Raw genomic sequence first — 24,178 nt, forward strand, 5'->3', positions numbered from 1 at the left:
TAAACTGTGAGAGAGAAATAAAAAAACCTTTAATATGATTTTTAAAAAACTACAATTAGAGAAGTTCATGCATGTAAAAATCTCCCATTTCAGCATGTAAAACAATACATAATTTTATGTATCCTTATGTATCCTTTTCATGTACTTTTAAAATACTTTAACATTAATAAGGGCAAATCATCATCAAATGCCTGTTAAGTGATATATATATTATACAGATTTTTCTCTGTTAAGAGGCTACCGAAAAACATCTCAGTGAGAGTCCATTCTCTTCAACGTTCTTACAGAAGTGTTTTTAAAAACTGGTCTAACTTCACCTAACTTTATACTTTTAATGAGCAAAGATAATTCTCTCATTTATTGTCAGGGTTGGGGTGGGGTGTATATAATTATTACATTGAGGACTGATTTTCTTTTCTTTCAGTACTCTCTGTGTGTATTGCATTTGATTAATTTTTATCGTTTGACCAGAGCATAACTTAACTGTATAGATTATGTTTCCTATTAAGTTAAAATACATAATTCTACTCAATCATATCCTCTAACGAGTATCAGGATCAGTGAGTTCTACTATAACTGGCTTTGCTGTTTACCGCAATAAGAAGCAAGAAGTTTCCTTTGGGCCCCTTCAGGCCCTAGGGGCAGAACCTATGGGTCCAAGCAGCGCTTTGATCCTTTATTTCATGGCACATTCATGGGTGAATATGGGTGCCAAGTATGGGTGCCTTCGTGTTGGTACGTAAAAACCCACTTTGAAGGATCTTCATTTTGGTTTCCTACTAGACTCAGATCATTTGCATTGACCGAAATTCTGGGGTTGCCCAGGAACACGTTAATAGCCCTGCCCAAAATAATCTAGAAGTGTTTTGCTGAGCCTCTTCAGAACAATTTTGAAATAAAATAATTTTGAAAGGTTGTTTCTATCTCCCTGGAGAATCCAAGCCATAATCCTGGTCTGAGAGCTCATAGCACTCAAGGTCTAGCGCTGCTGATTGGCACAAGGTCTCAGAATGGGTACACTTTGGCCTGCTGTTTTCTTGCAAATAATAACTAATGTTTTAGTGGCCACTGGTCTGACTCAGGCACATATATTAAACAGATAAAAAATTATACTGGTTTACAGAATCTTCTCACTTCATCAAAACAGACTCCATGAAGGATACAAAAAGTCCGATAGTGAAGACTGTCAATATATTTTTTTGACTGAACACTTAAAATTCACATTTATGTGATAATAGAACAAAACCTATTGGTTCGTTCTGGTTTTGTTTTGAGGCACATGCAATGTTAGATTTTCTAAAAGAGCATGTTAGTCACACATTAACATTCCATAACACAAAAAAGCAACACTGATGTAGGATGGCAAGCAAGGCTTATTTAATTGTTTGAAGGTTTTAAGCCAAGTTTCACAGTGCAAAAAGGCAAAAGCAATGTCAACTGCAATCTCTTTGAAGTGTGATTTTTAAATATCATTATATAATAACTCCTGTAGTGTAGTATGGTACAGGCTGAATAAGGACAATATATAGTGATTTAACAAAGACAATTGTTATACAAATGAAAAGCACACAATACAGGAAAATGTGTTGATCTAATTCACCATGCATTTAACACATATAATTATCAAGGCCCTAAAACATGTACTTAAATAATGTCCTCTATAACTATTTCATAATTAGATCTACATGATAGAAACAAGCATTATTTTAGTTACAACCAAATAAAAAAGAAAAAATTCTAAAAAAGTTTTTAAAAAGAATATCCATTTTGTTTAACCTTAAAAAGGTTTCCTCGACAAATTTAAATTGTTTCTGGACATGAGTTTATGCATTTATCTTAAAATAGCTATTTATAATAAATTTAATGGACACTAATTTATGGTGATACTGTTGTACACAACAACAAATGTAATTAAAATGCACAAGTGATAAATTAATCAAATTAGCCAAAGTTAAATGCACAATTTGGAAGATTGAGTTTTCCTTCACAGATATTGATTAGAGTATTTAAAATCTGTGACTGAAGGAATGAGGGCAATTATAAGTGATCTCCTTCATTCCTTTTAAACAAAAGCAACAAACAGTACAGTATTTAGGAAACAGCTTACCCAAAATAATAGAATAATTCAATAGGGTACATTACAATGTTACTAAGGTAAAGAAACAACATGATTAACAGGATGAAATGGTACTAATAAAAACCATGAAATAAGCAGCAAACTCAAAAGCCACTTACATCTATATTAGCCACATAAATCATAAAATTTACAAATCTTGTAGGTACCATCACACTAAACCACAGGATAGTACTGCTGTCAAGACTTTTACTGTGATATATTTACCAAAGAAACAATCTTTAAGGTAATGTAATTTCAATAATGAACTGAAAATATATGGGCTGAAATGCCATTGTAGTCTTCACAATCAGAAAGAATGAGTTCTAAGAAAGAACTAATATTTTTTTATAAAAATAGGAAGAGCCCAAACTTTGGGTAAATTGGTTTTAGACAAAGGACTTTTTGGTAGAAATAACTAAGGCATAAACTAAGTTTTTAACCCTTGGCTTTTAAGAGTAATATCATAGTAAAATATCAAATCAAATACCATCTTTTACCAAAACATGTACAAAATGCTCTAAGGGACTGGGATATCCATGGAGATTAAATGATGTGTCCAAGCTAGCACCTCATTAGTTCAATGGTGTCCCGATCCTTTGAACAAATAGAAATTAAGTTATAATATGTATCATTTTGTACAAATGGTGTAAGTGCTACAAATGATACAAGTACATCATACTTCGTGCCAGTATAGACTCAGTCTAAAAGCATCACTCGGAAATCACTTCTGTAGAAAATAGACATTTGATCTGTTTTTCCATATGCAATAAGCTTCTCTCTCAAAAATAAAAAACAAAAAAATTCAGAAAGTGGCTAAACTTTTAGCATAGTGGCTAGAGTAAGAAAGTGTACAACATAAATAGCTAAAATTATTTTTTGTAAACTCCTGGGAAATTTTTTTATGTTCAGAAATTAGAGTGGTATAATCAAACCAAGATAGTAAAGTTAAGTGAATGCATTCAATATATTAGAGGAGATTTTTATATATCACATTTAAACAATTCACATATGATATTGGCCAACGTGGTCAATGGTGCACTGCTACTGATGTCATTTTGGGCGTGGATCAATATGGGGAACTTTGGTGAAGGATGACATTCAATGGAGGGGCATGATATGGTACAGTGAAACCACGGTCAGTTAATTTGATACTCACCTTTCAATAAGACTTAGAGCTCACATTCCATTTAAAACAACCCTGCTTTTGAAAAATAATGCTAAATAAAAGCAATAGGAAAGATGGTTATACCCAGGACATGAGGCAGATTATAAGAAATATTATTAAATAATGATTTTGCCATCATGAAAGTAGTAATATTCATTAGCCATCAATGCTCTCACTTGGGAAATATCTTGGCAAGTTTTGTAGCCTGTGGTTTGGAAGGATCCATAATCTAATATCTAACGCTCTGACATATATTCTTTAACTTAAAAGTTCAACTAATGAGAACAACTATGATGAGGTCATCAATGAATGAGCTTGTAACAGATTAAAGCCCTGCTACGGCATAGAGACCACAAAGGCAAATCAACAGACATCAGTTTTCCTTCCATATGGAAAAGTAAAATACGCTACAACTAATATCACTTGTAACCATCGCCATTAAAAACTTGTGAAAATTTCAGTGAGTAGCCTCATGATAGGGATGAGCAAAGAATATTTACATTTGTGTATGTATGTATGTTTGCATATATTTATGAACATGCACGTGCATGATGTGTATGCATATATATATACACATACACATATATGTACATATATAATTCCATTCTATCACTTTAAAAATGCTTATACTAACAAAAGGAAGGCTTTAATTGAGTTATGTAAATTTGTAAATTGTCAAATTATGATGGTCAGCACTTCATTCAATTATTGCATATGCCTTGAGATCAAAGATTTTCCTGTAATACTTAGAGAAGATGCATGCAAATGAAATACAATTAGAAACAACTTTTTTGTTTGCTTTTATGGAATAATACTGGCAAATCTAAGAGGAAAGCTCCCCCTCCCCCACCAAATTACAAAAAGTGGATTAAAATATCTAAGATAAACTTTTGAGATGCTTTGTATAGATATTTCAAAGTACCTCACGTGATTCTTGAATCACGTATATACTTACTACAAAATGCTTTGGGGGCTGAAAGAGGAAATAAACACAAATGAAACCAACTCTTTATTTTCCAAAATCAAAGACTTTATATTTACTTAGCTATTTTCATTTGGTGGCCAGTACAGACATTACCATAGGTTTTGCTGTTCTTATTTTACAAATAGAAAACTTCAATATTAAGAATAAATTTACTTATTGTGCTGCACCATATCTGCTGAATGAAAAATGAGTTCCATGCTTTACAAAATTACCTGATGATCCAGACTAAAAAGGAAATCATTTTGCTTTTGGCCCAAAGAATATAAAGTCAGAGAGAAAGCACCAATGCATTCAGAAATTAAACTAGCCTCGTTTATTTAGATAAGGCATATCAGGGGGTCACTTACCAGGGTCATTGGAAGGCATGTCCACAATCAGCTGGTCGCTGTATTTTCCATATAAGCCATTAGTGCATATGGCTACTATTTGAAGAACATAACTCATATTGGGTAGTAAATTATTAAGAATAGCACCCTAAAAGAAAGGTGGCAGTAATTGTACAAATGTATTATTCTCATAGGAGTACTAACATGCTAGACATCGGTGCTTAGAAAAGATTTTCTCATTTGTCAATAGAAAAATTTATATTTTATTAGCCTGAGAAAAAATTCTATGCAATGTTAAGTTGAACTTGTGATATTTGTGAATTAGGGAGATACTGGAAAACTACACTTTTTTTTTCTTTTACAAATCAGATCTAGTATTAGAAAATCTCGTATTTTAAATATTTATTTAAAATTTCTATGTAAATAGAATTATTATCTTCACATCATTATGGAGTGAAAAATAGTATATTCTCATAAATCCCACAACTTTCTCAATTCATAGTGTCTTTGTTCTAGACATCTGAATTAAAAAGTTGTTACAAATCTCATTATTTTGTTTATATAATATGCAACACCAGCTTTTGTTTAAATGCAGGTTCCTAGGGCTTGAGTGACACCCCAGTGAGTGTCTGTATTCAGAGTTCAAGGTCTTGGACCTATACTGGGGGCTTTCTTGAGGGGTTTTCTCAGCTATACCTCAACACCTCCCTTCCAGGGCAAAGCTTAATACTGAGATGTTCAGGTCACAGAAGGAATCTGTACTTTATTTTCTTTAATTCTTGTGCATGGGTGGGGAGCAAGAGGACATGGATCCTTTACTAAGGATTACCTGCCTCATGTCCCCAGAGTTCTATCTCAATTGACTTCACATCTGTTACTTGGAAATTTTTTTTTTTTTTTGCGGTACGCGGGCCTTTCACTGTTGTGGCCTCTCCTGTTGCGGAGCACAGGCTCCGGACGCGCAGGCCTAGCAGCCATGGCTCACGGGCCCAGCCGCTCCGCGGCATGTGGGATCTTCCCGGACCGGGGCACGAACCCGTGTCCCCTGCATCGGCAGGCGGACTCTCAACCACTGCGCCACCAGGGAAGTCCTGTTACTTGGAAATTTGATGCAAAGAAAAGGACTTTCAAGACCCCTACTCTATTCCCTACTCTATTTCCCTTGTACTGATTCAGTATGATGGGGAAACAACATACGACGGTATCAGAGCACTGACATTCCAGGCCCAATTCTTTCCCCAACGGTGAGAGCATAAAGTATTTAACTGTTCTTTGAGTCCTTTTCTTTGTAAAGAGAGGCTGCACTAGATGATCTCCAGTTCTAAGTCTTCCATAAGTGTCTACTCTACAATGTTGCTGTTGGCAAAGCTGTGGTCTCCATGTAATTCAAAACATTAGTAAGAACCTAGTGTCAACCACTGTAAGTTCTGACATAGTTAAATATAGCTTCTGTGTCCCCTTCACCCCACTAGAGAGCTTCATACAAAGTCTAAAGTCACGAAAGGCAACAATATACAATCATTTTAAGTTCTTACCCTAAAAATTAAACTACAATACATGAAGCAATTGATTTTATAGTTACCAAGTCTTGATAGCCATCTGTCAAAAACTCATGCTTGGTTTGGTCTTCTCCCTCTAACTGCTGGTACAGAACTGCGAATTTCTCAATCATGGTATCATAAACTACTCGAGGTCTCTCCCACGTAACAAGAAGGCTGGTATAATTCTCTGGGTCAGCTTGAACATTTTCTGGTTCTGAACTACAAACTTCAGAGAAAAAAAAAGTACAGTTATCGATACAACTGTCACCCTCTAGGATTTCAACAAGTGAAACATATTCTGTGAACATTTTTGTTGTATTTTAATAAAGGGTAAAAAGTTACACTTTCCCACTGTGGCACTTTTGTTCATGCCATTTCCTGTATCTGAGATACTTCTTCCTTCCTTCTGTGAATGAAAAATATTGCCTGCCATATCAGTAAACAAAGGATGTTGCAGCCGTCAAGCCATCACATTACAGCTGCCCCAACCGTGCCCCCTGAGGAAACTCAGGATGACAGTGTACAGGAAACTGACCCCAGATAGCTGAGGTGCATATCAAAGGAATGATTTCGGTGAGCCCAGACTCGTGCATCCTCCGATACATAGAAAAATGCTAAATTCCTTAACTTGAGATATCTGGTTTTCTTGAATTAACAGTAGGTAACCTTTTGATGTTCTGACTACCTGGTCTTTGTTGCAAAAACTCCTATATATCCTGGCTCCCCCTTTTGCCTCTTCGGAGCAGTCCCTCAGAGTGATCTGAGAGTCCTGTCTCCTGGGCTTGAAGTGCTTAGAATGTCTGCCGAATAAAACATAACGCTCAACTTTTAGGTTGTGCATTTTTTTTCAGTCGACACCTCCTATCTCTATCTGTTGACGTCTGATCTTCCCACTCAGGAAACGTCTTGATCAAGCGCAACCTTCTCTGTCATGCATGCTTTGATCTCTGCTGAAGTGATCGCTGTCTTTTTCAATTGTCTGTTTTGTTTTACCACTATTATTTCATTGCATTATTATTCATTATTATTTCATTGCATTATTATTATTTCATTGCATGTCTTAACTCCTTTAGTAGATTATAAACATAAGAACCAGAGCTTCATATTTCTGTATTGCCCAGAACACTGTCTTGAATATATCTGGCATACTGATTCATTTTCAAAAATAAACGAACAGGGCTTCCCTGGTGGCGCAGTGGTTGAGAGTCCGCCTGCCAATGCAGGGGACGCGGGTTCGTGCCCCGGTCCGGGAAGATCCCACATGCCGCGGAGCGGCTGCGCCTGTGAGCCATGGCCGCTGAGCCTGCGCGTCCGGAGCCTGTGCTCCGCGACGGGAGAGGCCACAGCGGTGAGAGGCCCGCGTACCGCAAAAAAATAAATAAATAAATAAAATAAAAAAAAATAAAGGAACAAAGTATATCTTCAAGTTTATGGTGTCTTTATTACACTTGTTGGGTACCTGACAAATATGCTTAGCTCAGGATGAGGAGAATTTCAATGATAAAAGATGGTCTATTATCAGACGTTTTATTGTTTGAAAATCCTTAAACTAACTAAAAATTCCCTATGACAGAAAACCAGAGAAGAACAACTAAAACTATTATTTCAATATTTTTCAGACCTGCTGACAAAAATCCCACTTTGGCATCATAAATAGATTAAGCAATTAATTTCAGGGAATTAGAAGATTTGTTTGTCTTAGCTGAAAAAATATACTGAAACCCATTCAGGGACTTCTTAAAATGAATTGAAACCCATGCTGGGAATCATGCCAAAAATGTAGTCCCATCAGAAAGAAAACTCTGATACTTTCTGAAATACATTCATCATGTGATAATTTGGACTAACTGTGAGGATAAAAATGACAAAATTCATGATACTGTGCTAATAAAGCAAAGTAATGAATATAATCTCTTCATAGGCCAGATAGATTTGCAAAAGAGAGGGAGAGAAAGGTCTTTAAGGCCAAAGATTATGCTCGCAGAGCATATTATGCTCACAGAATCCAGGCGTTGCTTTAAAGGGATACCAGAAGTTGCAAACCACTAGACGAGACCATGCAGTTTACTTAAGTCAACCAATCATTGCTACTGCCAAAACTATTTCCAGGACCCAACGAAAACATGCAAGCAGCAGCATCAGAATATGACCAAAAAGCCTTTTTGTCTCTCTCAGTCTGTAGTTTTTCTCGTGAACATGGGAGGGCACCCAAAACTAACAATTGACCTTATAAATTGAAACAAATTTTATTACAGTACTTAATAACAGATATTTTGGCATATGTATGCTATGCTAGCAATGGTATATGAATGATTCAGAGAAACATAAATATATATAAACATAACTATATATACACATATACTCTTTAAATCAATATATGAATAACTTTGTATGAGTTAGAGACAGAAGTTTTCACTGTTAAAACTATATACCATTTTTTGTTTATCGAGGATGTAGGGTGGGGTGTTCCTTTGGGAACAAGAGGACAATTCTTCCGTTATCAAAACCACGAATTCAGAATAAGAAAATGTATTCTAATTCAGGTCTAGACTCCATCATCGTTACTCTATCTAGTGACAATTCTACTAGTGTCCGCCAGATGGCAGAAGACCACCAAAGCATCTCAGAAGTAAGCTGCTAACAAACTATACAGGTGGAGGAACAGGACTGCCTCAGCCTAGATTCTGATGAATCCCAAGTCTGTTTTTAAAGGACGGAAAGTGATTCTGGACAATATCATTTGCAGATTTTGTTCAAAAATCACTCCCACTTTGTACAGAGTGAGAATGATTTAAAGTGAACTATCTCTTCCTCAAAGATGAAACTATCTTAAAATGCATTAGAGTTTTATGCATGTACACAAAACATAAAACTCTGAGAAACTGAGAAAAACATAAAGTTATTAGCTGCAAAATACCCAAAGGACTACTTCCTAAATAGTGCAGGCAATTTTGGTCAGACGTCTATGTTTATCTTGCCTTAATAGTAGAAATCAGTGGGTACTTCAAATAGTAGAAATCAGTGGGTACTTCATCAGCATTAATATAAAGTAGGACTCTGAAAAGAAATTCACATTTCCTTGCCATCAGGTTTTCATTCCTTTGTTTTCTTCTTTACACTTCTGTAAAAGCTTATTAGTAATTTGTTTAAGAGTTTAAATTTACATTGTAATTAGAAATTTATTTTTAAAACATTCCTTTTGCTTATTGATAATCATAGCTTAGTAATATGTTATAAAGCTGCCGCTGAATCTTATCTTTAGATGCTGAAATACAGAATTTTATGGAAAAAAGATATATACTTTAGAATGTATTCAAGAGAAAGACCAGTACTTCCGTATATAGTCTATGACCTTGCCAAAGGGTTGCCCTTCTATAAGGTAGGACGGGATCTTTTAAATAACAATCTAGTTAATTTTATATACACTACCTGGTGTTCAGACATAAAGCTGCGTAATGACTATGGAATAAGTTATTAATCTGCACTAAGTTTTCATTATATTTTGTATTGAAAATAGTTTATCTTATTAGAAGGACATACACTCCATAAAGCTCATTATCTGGATTGAAAATCAAGAAGTGTCTTCCAGATCAACATATAGTCAGACACCAAATACAAGCTACCAATAAATGTAATAAAATAGTAAGAAAAATATAATTTCCTTGATTATGGGGAGTTCACAACTACACTATGTTGAGGTCCCATTTCCTTCCTTAGGAATGAATCGCATGCCCTGGTTCCTTTCTACAAGCTACACGTGACCTGGATCACAGTTACTGATCCTTTAAGGAACACTGGCCAAGGAGGAGAATCGGGTTTCTGCAAGCTTGTGGCTATGAGCCAGGCTGTGACAAATCTGGAGTCCACGTCGAGTCACACAGAATACAAGTAAGCGCTTCAGTTCACATGCAAGGGATCCTCACATATAAAGAACGAGAATGTGGTCTCCATTTTAAGGGAGTGGTAAGTGTTCTTACTTAAAAACTTATTTTTAACATTCACTTCTCATCTACTTGGTTCCAGGTACTCTTGGACATACAAATAAAGACGGTGTCATCCCTGCCTATAGGAAACTCACTCCTCTAATCCTTAAATTTAGTAAGGTATTAAATGTAACGGGTGCTTCTAGTTTCCAAATCCTAGACTCCATTTACAGAGGAATGCAAAATAATCTTTTAAAAATTCTGCCATTTAGATCAAATTAGGTTGTGCTTTTCAAAAGTCCACGTTTTTCTCACTAAAAGTTGTAAAAGCTTCACACGCTTAGCTCACACGAAGTCCTTTCCCTTCTCATCACTTAAATGACTGGACATGGAGAGTGAACACCTCCTACATAGGAATGCGTATGCCTTGCAGAGCAAATTGCAAAAGAGTAATAGGCAAAGCGCTGAGTGTCATGAGGAAAAAGGAAAAGAAGTGGGAAAAGAAAAGGAAGTAAATGAAGGAAAAGCACAAAGGAGGAGAACATGACACCTCTTTCCCTATGACATGTCTCGTGATTGACTAATCACGAAAGCCGGTGCCGATGGTCGAGGGCAGGAGATAGGAGTTTTCTTCTGCCTTTGCTGTTCTATGTGCCCATCCTGGGAGAAGGGACACATGCCCTAAGGGAGAAGGCCCAGTCTTACCTCCACGGATTATGAGTAAAAATGTAGATGGAAGTGAAAAGACAGCGTGGTGATTCTTGGGGAGTGGCAGAGAAAATGTCACTAGGTTTTTACCCAGTATTTCCCATTGTTTGAGGTTTGGTACCGTTTAACACAGCCCATGGCAAAAGTACTTCCGTGAATGTGCACTGATAAATCCACCACTTCCTTGTTTGAGGTTTATGAGTCTCATTTTAAAAAGTATTGAGACAGGGAATTTGATGACTACCACGTGAGGAACTTGAAGACTGACAGACTCAGAAGACAATCAATATTAAGGTTGTGATTTCCCCTCACGGAGTAGCAGATCTTAATAAGACGAATGTAAAGATTGCCACAAATGTCAAAACTAACTAGAAATGATCTATCACTGCTTTGCACTTCTCAATGATTATATGCCATTCCCTTTAAATAACCAAAAGAAATATTTCGAATTCTACCTAATTCAGTCAATCTTCTCTAGGAACACACAGTCATTTCGTCAACAGTTCAGTTTGTAGCATATAATCTTCCAAGAAGTAAATAATCTCCATGTCACTTTTCTGCAGATGGTTAGAGCACAGAGTTAATGTACATGTGACCTTAATGAATGCTATTTACAACTACTGACCTTCAGGAAGGTAGGTCTACTGATGCATAATGCATCATGACATTTTTCAGGAAATTACAGAAAATTTCTCGTAGCTCAAATACAACACTAAGCTATGAAGACACTCTTTTCATGCTACCCTGCCTTGAAAAGCATTTTATATTTTATGGTTTTTTTAAAAAAGTTTGCATTAAATAATATTACAATGCTAGCAAATGAGATTTAAAGTGCATTTATAATTCTACTTAACAAACAAAAGCCTTAAGCACGGAAAACTTGAATAGCACGCCGTACTAGTGAGAGCTTGCCCCATTCTATATATACAAATATATAAATGCATACACACACATATATACATGAGTGTATACATACACACAAACACATACACTACAGTAATAGGAGCTATGGGTCTGGAGCATATTATGTTCAAGGGAATGGACTGCTTTGCAAACTTTAGTTCATTTAAACCTCACAACAACCCTACAAGGTGGCCATTTTGAACTCACATTTTATAGGTGAGGAAACTGAGCTCAGAGAAATTAAATAACTTGACAATTTTTATATAACGAATAAGTATTTGCACTGCGGTTTGAAACCAGAAGTCGACTGGGCTTTAAAAGACCCAGCTCTTTCCTACTGTGCGTCAGGAGGCCCCTGCTTCTAGGTGGAGAGCCTTGCTAGGGGGATAAGAGGGCAGCAGGGAGGCATCTGTTGCCTGGAAGGCAGGGGGCAAACCTGGACTTCACCTCCTCTACACACACGTTATGTTTGTATGGTTACTGACACGTATTTCTCATTAACTAAGAGACAGCTGGTACTAACTCCTTCAACATCAGATGATTCCATTAAATTCTGTGATTCTTAGAAGAGCCACCGCCCATTCCTTGAAGCCAAAAATAAATGCCTTTTAATAAATGGCAACGCTAGGTAAAAATGCAAAAATAGAGGACTGAAGTTCTGGTAAAATATGGATTCATTCACAAACACTGAGTGCATTTTCCTATGAATGCAAAAATGAATAAGGCTTGATTTCTACCCTCAAGAAGTTTGCATGGATATGCAGACCTCTCATGGGTTTTGCAATTACTTATAATGGATTGATATTTTGCAAAATATGTTTTTCTACAATGCATTTACCAAGAGCAGAATTCTAACAATTTTCATGCCACCTCTTACTTTTCTCATGGTCAAAATGAGGATGTTCGATATTTATAATAGCAAAATATAGAAATATAATCTGAATGTCCCAAACTGAGAAACTGACTTAATAAGTTGCTATGACTACACAATGGAATAGTACATAAAATTAAGAATGTGATTAATGATATATTTACATCGTTAAGTAAAGCAAAATCAATAAACAGATAAGTGTGGTACAGCCTGATTTTTGTGAGATACAATAATATAGTTTTAATTTAAGAGACAGACCTAGAAGGATATTCCTCAAAATCCTCATAGCAGTTATCTCTGGGTAATGACAGTATAAGGCATTTTTATTTTCTCCTGTGTGCTTATCTATATTTTCTCCTTTTTTACAATGCTCATGTAATAAAAACATTTTCAGACTAAATTTAATAAAGATTAAATCCTGAAAATAAATGCAATCCTCAGTTCTTATTTTCAAATTCAGTTCGAGAAAGTAGAAGGGCAATAGTGTATTAAGGGAAAAAAAAAATCACAGGAGTATGCACATGGAAAATACGTGCTTGGTGAATGCAAATACTCATAATGGAAAATGCAAGAATTCAATTGTCCTAGTTTTTGAAAAGAGCCAATACTATGTTTAAAAAAGTTTCATGTCATTAAAGTCATCAGTTTTTATTATAAAATTATGTAAGCATAAATTATGTTCCCTTATAAAGCATAGTGGAGAGAACTTTGAAAGTCTGTAGAATTAGGAAGACCTGGGTTCAAATACTGACTCCAGCCTTTTACAGTTCCATGAACTTGGGTGAGCCACTGAATATCAGCTTCCCAAACTATAAAATGAGGAAAATACGGCCAATGCTTGTTTGAACACACTGGTCTATTACTGTTTTTGTTATTATTATTTTTAGCCTTCATCCCTTAACTGTGAAAAACAACAATGATGTACATTAAAACGGAAGGGTTTACATAAGGGTTTACATGTTAAACGATGCAAGAGGCACCCATTGAGCATAGCCTGCCGTATTTTTATTATATATGCAAATGGATGTTTTCAGTCATTTGGTGACTATTTGATGAATGAGAGCTTTACTTTAGCCCAGCAAAGGAGGTAAAGTGATAAAAGACTTAGTTACTTCCTTCTTGGAGCTCAGACGGTGGTGGGGGACAGATAAGTAGACAGACAATATCCTACAATGGCAACTGCTAAGAAGTGTGGCTGCCCAGCGTGTAGGAACTCCAGACGAGCATCATTCATCTTGCACCCTATGGGCACGGCACCTTCACGAGGGCACAGTCCTGTGCCCCCGGGCCAGAGCCAGGCTTGGTAGGGGTGGAGGTAGAGTCAGAGATGGCTCCCCAATGGAGGCAATGGTCTACCTGAGTCTTGAAGAACAAGGAGGAGACCAGCAGGGAAGAACATGCAACCTGGGAGAGTGTGGTCTGCCCCCTTCAGGGACCTCATAGAGGTCGGGATGAGGGAAGGAAGTTGGCCAGGGAGGGGTAAGCACTAAGGCCAGTAAGTGCTGAATAGGACCTACCATGTAATGACAAACTGTTTGGATTTTATTCTAAAAGCAATGGGAGCCACTGAAGGGTTTTAATAAAGTATAACTAATAAAAGTACATGGCCAAAAAATCATATTTATTTACTTTGTGATTTGGTCATTTGCATTTTGGAAAAGGAGATGGGTAAATCTGTTTCTTTTTTCTAATCAACTGTGTATTATTTACCAGACAGGAAGTTTTAGTATTTACTATTTTTGGTAGAAATATAATTAAATGTCCTCACTTTGGGGCAATTTAATTTGAAACAATGTCACATTAAGTGCAGCTATTCATCACTGTTGTCTTGTGCTCTGTCGTTGTTAAAGGATAAACAATTCCCAAAAATATCACATTGAAACAATAAAAACATGCTGTTTTAATGCCCAACCTTCAAAAGCAGACAATTATTGAATTAATATTATACACGGCCAAAAATTCATTGCAGGACGGGGATCAAAGAAGACCATGTACTTGGAAAGGTTTTCAGTGCCCAAAGCAAAGGCCACTTCAACTCTTTCTTTCATGAACCAGTGCACCCTCAGTGTGAACTGAAAAGAACAAGTCAGTAGACGCAACTGATTGTGTCCTCTGGACACTTTCAAAGGCTTCTGACTGCTGTGTCAGCTTCAAAAGACTCCAGAGACTTTCCCTCCTCTCCATCGCCTGGACTTGACAAGGACAAACTTCTTTTCTTTCAAAGAAAGAAACTGGGGGAAAGACTCACTTTTTATTCATTAATAATTCAGTGCCTTTGGTTTCAATCCTTACTAGGTACTAGGCTTCTCTGGGAGCTGCCAGCACAAGGATGAGTACTTATTTAAAACCCAAATCACACATCAAGACTCAGGTCAAATGTGGTTCTCCCACGGAGATTCCCTAGTCATCCCAACCAGAAGTGATCTCCCCAAGCTCTGAACACCTCACCCCTTATTCATCCCTCTCTTATAGCTGTTAGCTCAGGAAAATGACACAAAGAATGTGGAGGTGTGTATGTGACTTTGCCACCTATTACTATGTATTTTAGAAAAATTATTTTCCTTACTGAATTTGTGTCTCTTGTCTGCAAAATGGGGTTATTCATGTTGGAAAGACAGATATTTTTAATTGCCATTTTATAAAAATGGCAACTGAGATTCAGAGAAGTTAAAGTGCTTACCTAAAGCTACAAGGCTATAATCAAAATATTTCCAAAAATCAAAGCCTTGTATATTTTCCACTATACCACAATTACCTCCTACAAAATTATATTTCAATACACACCTGCTTCATGAATCTCTTCCTTTCCAGTATATGAGGAAAACACCTGCCTGGAGAACTTGTACTGTTGTTCTCGAAAATTATTTTGTAAGTAGTCCATCAGCATGACATAACCAGACTGTTGCATTGTAAGAACTTCACAAAAAACAGCCAGCTGGAAAGAAGATAATTTAACATATAATAACACATAATTTAACTGTGTATCTGCTTCAAAGGCATATCGGCAAGTGCTTTAAAATAGATATTCTATAGTAAAGCTTAGAAAATAATGCTTTCAAAATTGCTTCAAATTACTTCATTTGTGTGAATTTCCAAGATTACCTGGCTTTCAGAGATGCTAACTGTATCTTTAAAAACAACCCAGTCAACGGTGTCTGTGCAGGGAGGAGATGTCAGGGAGCCATTGTAAGTGTAATACTTGTCCGTTGAGTTTGGCAGAAGGTTCAGCAATGTGAATGGATCCAACACAGCCTGTTTCCCTACAAAGGAATCACACACATCTCAGCTGAAATCCCAACAGTGGAACTTAGCTGCTCAAAGCTCCTATGAAACAAAGACATATGCTTTGGTATGTATTTAATCAGAACTGAAATTTTAAGAACATTTTAGATTTATTTCAAAAATGGTGATAAAACTGGCATACTCTAAATTTTCTTGCATATATCCCTACATAGTGCTAGATGCTTTATCATTACATGGGCAAGATGCTGGAGAGATTATTTTTACCTATGAAAGATATTCAGAAATCATATGGTCATCTGAATAGATACAGTAAAACCATTTGATAGGATTTAATACCAATTTGTGTAAAAGAAAAAACCTTATTCTGATGAAGATATCTTCAAAAGTCTATAATAAACATCATATTTAAAAATGACTTATTGAAAGTTTTTCCCTTAGAGATAAAGAATGAGACAAGGAATCCTTCTACAATACCACCATTTTTATCTAACGTTGAACTGGAGGACTGGGACCATTTATTTACTTTATTTATTTACAATAAGGTATGAAAAAGAAAAAAAGAGTCATGAAGATTGGGCAGGAAAAAATGATGTCATCATAATTTTCAAATAACTCAGCTGAGCATGTGAAATATTGAAAATAATTTACAGACTATTAGAACTAATAAGTGTGTTTAGCAAAGTCACTGCATGCAACACCAATATATAAAACTTAATTGTACTTCTATTAACTGGTAACAAACAATAGAAAATGAAATTTCAAACAATATAACATGATAGCAACAAATATCAAATACAAGTAAATCTAACAAGTGATGTGTAAAACATCTACACTGAAAATTTAAAAACTTTGAGAGAATTAGATAAAACCTTAAAATGGTGGGAAATATCATGTTAATGGGAAGATTCAGTATTGTGAAGATGTTAATTTTCCCCAAGTTGTTTTATGGAGTCAATGACATCTTAATCAAAATTCCAGATGGGTTGGTGTTGGGGTGTGTGTGTGTGTGTTTGTGTGTGTATTAATTGACATTCTGTTTTTAAAATTTAAATGTAACCACAAAAAAAGTTAAGACAATCTTGAGCAATAACCAAGGTAGGGATACCAAGTAGGAAGACCTACTATATAAGGCCATAGAAATCACGATAGTGAGATATTTATGCAAAGATGGAGAACTATGGAAGAAAATAAAGAGTCCAGACACACACATATATGGTTACTTGATTTAAGACAGAAAAATTACTATGTAATGAATGATTAACCTTTTCAATATGCACTGCTGTGTCAACTGGATATCCTTATAGAAAAACATGAATCTTTATTCCCTACTTCACACCGTAAGCACAAATCAGTTCTAAATAGAGTGTGGATCTAGATGTGAACAGACTAATAAGGCTTTTAGAGGAAAACATAGAAAATTATCTCCATAACATTAGGGTAGGTTGAGATTTCTTAAATAGCATGCAAAAAGTGTTATTCACAAAGGGAAGAATGATGTACATGATACTCAGGATCTCTTTATCAATAGTCACCATTAAGAGAGTAAAAAGGCAGGACAAAGAGTAGAAAATATATTTCAGATTTTATATATATAAGAAAAATATTGATTTATTCCTGCTATATTTACAAAGATATATAACTTGTATCGAGAATAGAGAATTCCTACAAAAAATTGGTAGACCTTTCCTAAGTGTTCCATCTAGTCTTAGAACCTTGAAACAACCCAGCTAAATCCATCTCCTTGAAGAGTCCCATTTTTGATCTTGCATCTTTCCAACAGCACTTACCAATGGCACTGCCTTGGCCATTTTGCTCTTTGTGTACCAGTCCTCACTCATATGGGCAGCAATCTGCTTACCAGTGAGATCTGTGTTTAACTTATTTTAACTTATCTGTGTTTAACTACCCAGTCCAGTACATGTCCTCTGCTCTGTCTTGTAGATTTAGGTCATTAAGAAATAGTCCCTGGGCTTCCCTGGTGGCACAGTGGTTGGGAGTCCGCCTGCCGATGCAGGGGACACGGGTTCGTGCCCCGGTCCGGGAGGATCCCACATGCCGCGGAGCGGCTGGGCCCGTGAGCCATGGCCGCTGGGCCTGTGCATCCGGAGCCTGTGCTCCGCAGCGGGAGAGGCCACAACAGTGAGAGGCCCGCGTACCGGGAAAAAAAAAAAAAAGAAATAGTCCCTGACGCCAATTTAATCTAGCCTAAGTGAGATGGTACGGTACAGAGTAGCAGTATACGAATTATCTGGGGAGCATTAAAAAAAAAATCAATGTCCCAGACCCCACCCTAGGCTGTTTTCATTTAAATCTCTAGTAGTGGGACCTGAGCATCTATATTTATTTTTAGGCTATAATTTTAGGTGCGTCTACATTTTTTAAAAGACCATCCCCAGGTGATTCAAACATGCAGCCAGAGTTGAAAACCTTAAGTAGAGTAAAGCTTTTGCAAGATTTTAGTCTTCTTGAACCCCAAATTCCTCATTACAAAATGAAATAACTGGACCGGATGATTTTTTTTAACATCTTTACTGGAGTATAATTGCTTTACAATGTTGTGTTAGTTTCTGCTGTATAACAAAGTGCATCAGCTATACATATACATATATCCCTATATCCCCTCCCTCTTGCGTCTCCCTCCCACCCTCCCTATCCCACCCCTCTAGATGGTCACAAAGCACTGAGCTGATCTCCCTGTGCTACGCAGCTGCTTCCCACTAGCTATCTATTTTACATTTTGGACCAGATGATCTTAATAGTGTATTACAGCTCTAAATGAAATGAAGATTGGACACATCCAGAAAGCCTCAAGGAAAAAAACTATTTCCATTTAAAAGTTAGTTATTGAATGTTACTTTTTTCTGCAATACAGAAACTTCTTCAGGAAGAAAGAAGCCTGCTAATAAAGTTATAGATAACGGCTTCCAGTCTGCATTTAAGACTAAATCTTAGAAGTAAAAACCTATTGACAGAATTGATAGTGTCATGTAGATACAACCTAAGTCGTTTTAATCCATTAGAAAATTCAAGTTACATTAGGTTTAATGGGTTAATTAGTAACTTCTAAAAGTATGTCTTCCTCTCCTCCAGTGTCAAGACAAGATTATTTAGAATTCAGACTCAGATTCAAGTTCTCAGAAACTAAGGCAACTATTTTGAATATGTGGTCCCACAGGCTGGTGCAAGGCCTGGGAACATTCAGGTTCATATTTTACATCATTTTAAGTTTAGGAATTCAAACTAGCTGCCTTCTTGCAGTCTGCAAAGACTCCACTTTCTGACTAAATGAGGGAAAAATTAAGTGTGGCTTATGGCATTCAATGTTGAATTCTGCAATCTAGGTGGATGGAGGGAGATAACTAACAGCTTTATGCCGTTTGATTGCACCTTTCAAAAAAAAAAGAAAGAAAGCTGCACTGCAGGAGCTCACATATGCCTGACTTCTGAAGAGTTTGGTCAATTCAAGTTCTCACATATAATTGACAAAGATGAATCAACCCTAGGCCAGATTTCTGCTTTCAGGAAAAGGATCTATGTGAGTTGTGTTTCTGATTTCACATTTTGCAGCTTCCCGGAGAGGAATACTCCTCCTTTATTGATAACTCAGGACAACATTAATACTCTGCTTAATAAAAATAAAACAACAATAACAACAGGTTTGCTGTCTCTTGCCAATGTTGTCAAAAGCATTTGCTGTGACCAATTACAAGATCCGTGAGATAGCAGGCAGAACAGTATAAAAGTATAGTGAACCTTGTTCTATGTAGGCATTCACCTTCCAAAAATCTTATCTCATCATATTGGTAAAGCAAAGGACTTATCAAGGAAACCACCAGGGAATACATTTGAACTTGAGTAACAATTCCCTTTTCACTTTAAAATATAATTTTTATAAAATTAACTGGTTTCAGATTATAGAGTCTTTTACAGATGTACAATGCAGAGACAGAATAAAAATACGTTTAAATGCATAATGGGATTAGATTATTTTCAATAAAAGAATTAGAAAACTTCCAACTTCCTACTTACATTAACGTTTTATGATTTCATGTGACAAAAATTTCTGATGAATTGTTCTTTAGTGAGAAGTGTATAAACCGTCAAGTGTAAGATGTGAGAGATTGCTCCTCTTTACAAATGTCTGCCCTTCTTCCTTGGAACAAGTGATTTTTATAACATTGTAAAAACATTGTAAAAATTCATATGCATTCCAGTAAATCTGGAAGAAAGAGATTTCTCCAAATAGCTTACCGAAACGACTAACACTCTCAACTCCATCAATAATTGCTTTGTAATCCAAATTTTCTTCTATTCCAACCTGTGAAAGAAGAATGATGTTCTAAAAGTTGCATAAAATATTTGACTAATTATTCAATAAAATGTAAAGATTAGTAAATTCTATTTTAAGTATTCAAAAGTAATGTCCTAAATGCACACTTTTTTTTCACAGCAAGTTAAGAATAAACCAAACAAAAACCAGATAATTTTCAAATTTTCCATGAAGAAAAGGACATTTTAAAATGTTACGATTCACAGTTACTGCTGTATCATGCTGATGCTTTGCGAATAAGCAAATCTTGTAGTGTACGAGTGCACAGATTTGCTCCAGCTGGAAGTGACATATCCAATTGACAAATACAAGAGTCCCCTTTTAAACATACCAGCCAAGAGGTTGTTCTCTTTGAAAATAATCACCAGTTATCATTCCACTTATGAGCCCTTCTATTTGTAAAAAAGTGTGTTTTGATATTCCCCACGATTGAAAAGTTAGTGCTAAATCTCTGTATAATGATTACCTCAAATAAAATGGATAAAGCTCTTAACTTCCCTTTTCCTTTAATGGCTTCCTCAAAACTTGAAAATCGGTCCGCATCAAAGCAGTAGATTTGCATCTATAAATGTAACAAAGATGGCTTTATTACATACAAAGACTTCACAAAAAAGTCAGCAAAAAGACAATAAAATGATTTATCAGTTCATTAAATTCTATTTGAAAAATTCTATAAACTATATAATTCTATATTTTGTGAATTTTCAAAATATTTTATCAATTACATGTATACACAACTATCACTTATCCTTCAATGAAGAAAGAAATAAGAAGTTGGACAGATCTAGAACTGAAATGACCACTTTGTGCTTATCAGGGGACACTGAATAATTTACTAGAGCAATTATCAAATGTAATAAATTATCAAATGTTATTTTCACTATTTTGATGGAATTCTTTCAAATATGGTTTCATTCTTTCCTGAATGGACATGCCTTTCTTGATGGTCTGAGCTACCAGTTTTGGACATTATTGTATTGTGCTCTACTAACAGTGAAACTCTCAAGAACTCTCTGCTTCTACCTAAAAAATACCAAAGGAGTCATAAATTCCTTATTTTAAGTCTCTCCCCCCTGGTGCGAGGCTATCCCTTGTTCATTTCTACTTCAGTCCACACATCTATCTCTAACAGCCTCCACTCTCACTTACAAGCTGGTGCTCCTAGGGTCGTGGGCTTGGAAATTTGGTAACTCAGGTAGTTTAGACATATAATTAAGGGAAGAGCAGAAAGCCTCTGAAAAGATTAATGTGCAGTTAGGGCTATGGATCAGAGAAATAGCAGGTGTGAAGCGGAGGAAGGCAGTGGCTCCTGCCTTGGGTGGTCACCAAAACCTTTTCAGAGAGAGGATTTCCAAGTTGACCCCTGAAGCATGAGTGGCTTTCAAGTTGACAGAGGAAAAAGCAGAAGAGATGAATGTGTGTTCAGGTCAGAGGGACCGGCGAGGAAAAGGCCTACAGGCGAGAAAGTATGAGAAGTGTGGGAAATGGAAAGTAGTTTGTTAGAAGTTCAGTTGAGCACACGTGAGAGGAGAAGAGAGATATGAGGCTGGAGAAGTAGGCAGGGGCCACACAGGCAGTCCCAGCAGTTTGGGCTGGAGGGCAATAGAAGTCCCTGATGGGAAGGGGGCAGGGCTGGGGAGAAGGGGGGAGAGCAGAAGGGATTAAGACTGGAGAGAAACTAGCTGCAGGGACTTAGATACTCAAGTAAGAGACAAAGGTGGTTTGAACCTTTTTCTGACCTCCCACATCATTTAGGGGCAGGACTGAGGCGCTGATTATAGGATGTGAGAGGCCGGAAAGAAAGAGCAGGTCACGCATACCGCCCAGTTTCCCTGCAGGTCACGCATACCCCCCAGTTTCCCTGCTTGCACAATTACGTGGAGAGCGTTTTGAAAAACAAACAAGATGGAATTCCCTGGCGGTCCAGTGGTTAGGATTCTGGGCTTTCACTGCTGTGGGCCCAGGTTCAATCCCTGGTCAGGGAACCAAGATCCCGCTAAGCCACGTGGCGCGGCCAAAAAAATAAAAATAAATAAAATAAATAAATAAAATTAAAACCATGAATGTTTTTAAAAATAAAATAAAAAGCAAACAACAAACAAATGACATCTCTGAGAGACAACTTGAGGGGCTTTTAAATAAGAAAAATACGTGAGGTTTAGTACACAGATTCTGTATAATTTACTTTGCCAAATCACAGCTTTTGTTATTGTTAGAGTTTTTCTTGATTTTCACCATTGTTCTAAGTAGTATTGTGAGAGAGCTAAACTCTCGGAAGTGAGAATGTTATGTGTTTAATGGGTTGACTTTCGTATTTTTAACAAACCAAATTTGATAAATATGCTTTTCTTTAAGGATATTTAAAAAGTTATAAGTCATAAACTTGAATGTGCTTCTCCACATTAAAATATTTTAATCCTTTATGAAATAACTAATTTATCTTATTTTTATTATCAATAACTATTTTGGATTATAAAAGTAATACAGATTTATTACAGGTAATATTGAAAATATGGCAACTTTAAAGGAGAAAAGAAAAGGCACCTATAATGCCATCACCCAGAGAAAATCACTATTAATGTTTTCTTGGTTTCCTTCAATTATTTTTACAATAGCAATAATTCAATCTTTCATTTAATCCTCATAATAACTTTACAGAGATGTGCTACTACTATTATGTCAATTTCACGGAACAGAAACAGAAGCTTAGGGAAATTAAATAATTTTTACAATGTCATGTCATATAGCTACTAACTAGACGGTGAAGCCAGTATTCAAGCCTCGTCCATTTGACTCAGACTGTACTCTCAGCCACTAATTAGTTTCATGTTTTACAAAATTTGGAATAATAATACTGTGTATACGGGTTCAAGCCCTGGTCGGGGAAGATCCCACATGCCGCGGAGCTACTAAGCCCGTGCGCCACAATTACTGAGCCTGCGCTCTAGAGCCCACAAGCCACAACTACTGAAGCCCTTGCGCCTGGAGCCCGTGCTCCACAATAAGAGAAGCCACCACAATGAGAAGCCCGCGCACCGAAACGAAGAATAGCCCCCGCTCACCGCAACTAGAGAAGGCCCGCGCGCAGCAAGGAAGACCCAACGCAGCCAAAATTAAATACTTAATTAATTTTAAAAAAAGACTGTGTATACTATTTTACATTCCACTTTTTAAAAGCACTTATGATGAACTTTTTCTGTGTAAATAAATAGTTGAAAAACATGATTTTTACAAGATCTATAATAATCTATCATAATATATTTAATCATTTCCTTTTGTTTCAATTTTTATTATTGTAAATAAGTCTTTGCACATAAATTTTTATGTCCTTAATTATTCTTCAGACTAAATTGCTACAAATTGAAATGTGAATATTGAGAATAAAACATTTAAAGTTCTTGATAAAAACAAGTGAACTGCTTCCCAGAAAGTCTACCAATTTATACTTTCTCCAGACATGTATGAAAGTGTTTACATATTTCACTGCACACACACTATTTATTATAATTATATTTATTTTGCCAATTTTAAATCTGAAAATTTTCTCATTTTAATTTGAAGCTTTTTGATTCTCCAGTATGTTGATAAAATTTTCCCCTTCTGTTTCTACTGGGCTATGGAAAGAATTTCATTCATTCACTCATCAGTATTTATTGATCATCTATAATGTGACACTCTGCATTACCAGGACGTGGAAAATCACATATGGATCTTATTGAGCTTAGGCTAGTGAAGAAGGCAGATATTAACTAAGTAAACAAAATATAGCTGTATAAGTTATAAAGTTGATTACAAATGAATTAAATTATATGCTAAATAAAATCCCAATGATTTAGAAAATGAAATAGTAACTAGTGGAACTATTGACTTACCTCCAGTGGAAATTTTTGTCCTTCTAAACTATGTTCTGATCCATCAGATGACATATTGCATTTTCCCCAGTGAAAAGTTATCTTGCTTGCTCTGAACACCATTTCTGAAACTCCTCCACTGAGACGGTAGTCATTTGTGAGATTAATTTCCACTTAAAAAAAACAATAAAATTGCATCTAAGTTTCTGAGAATCA

General features: G+C 36.1%; 1 protein-coding gene across 4 annotated transcripts in view; it reads right to left on the reverse strand.

Moving 5' to 3' along the window:
• The window catches only part of PTPRZ1 (protein tyrosine phosphatase receptor type Z1), a 159,232-nt gene that overhangs the window by 48,103 nt on the left and 86,951 nt on the right, over positions 1–24,178 (reverse strand). For all 4 annotated transcript variants that reach the window (XM_060156788.1, XM_060156786.1, XM_060156787.1 and 1 more), the window contains 7 exons: positions 23,984–24,135; positions 20,578–20,673; positions 20,033–20,099; positions 15,641–15,798; positions 15,323–15,473; positions 6,175–6,359; positions 4,614–4,740 (listed from right to left, as the gene is read on the reverse strand). In XM_060156788.1, coding sequence (XP_060012771.1) covers positions 4,614–4,740; positions 6,175–6,359; positions 15,323–15,473; positions 15,641–15,798; positions 20,033–20,099; positions 20,578–20,673; positions 23,984–24,135 — 936 coding nt within the window. The remainder of the gene's footprint in view (positions 1–4,613; positions 4,741–6,174; positions 6,360–15,322; positions 15,474–15,640; positions 15,799–20,032; positions 20,100–20,577; positions 20,674–23,983; positions 24,136–24,178) is intronic.

This window comes from Lagenorhynchus albirostris, chromosome 8 (assembly GCF_949774975.1).
Source record: "Lagenorhynchus albirostris chromosome 8, mLagAlb1.1, whole genome shotgun sequence".
NCBI lineage: Eukaryota > Metazoa > Chordata > Mammalia > Artiodactyla > Delphinidae > Lagenorhynchus > Lagenorhynchus albirostris.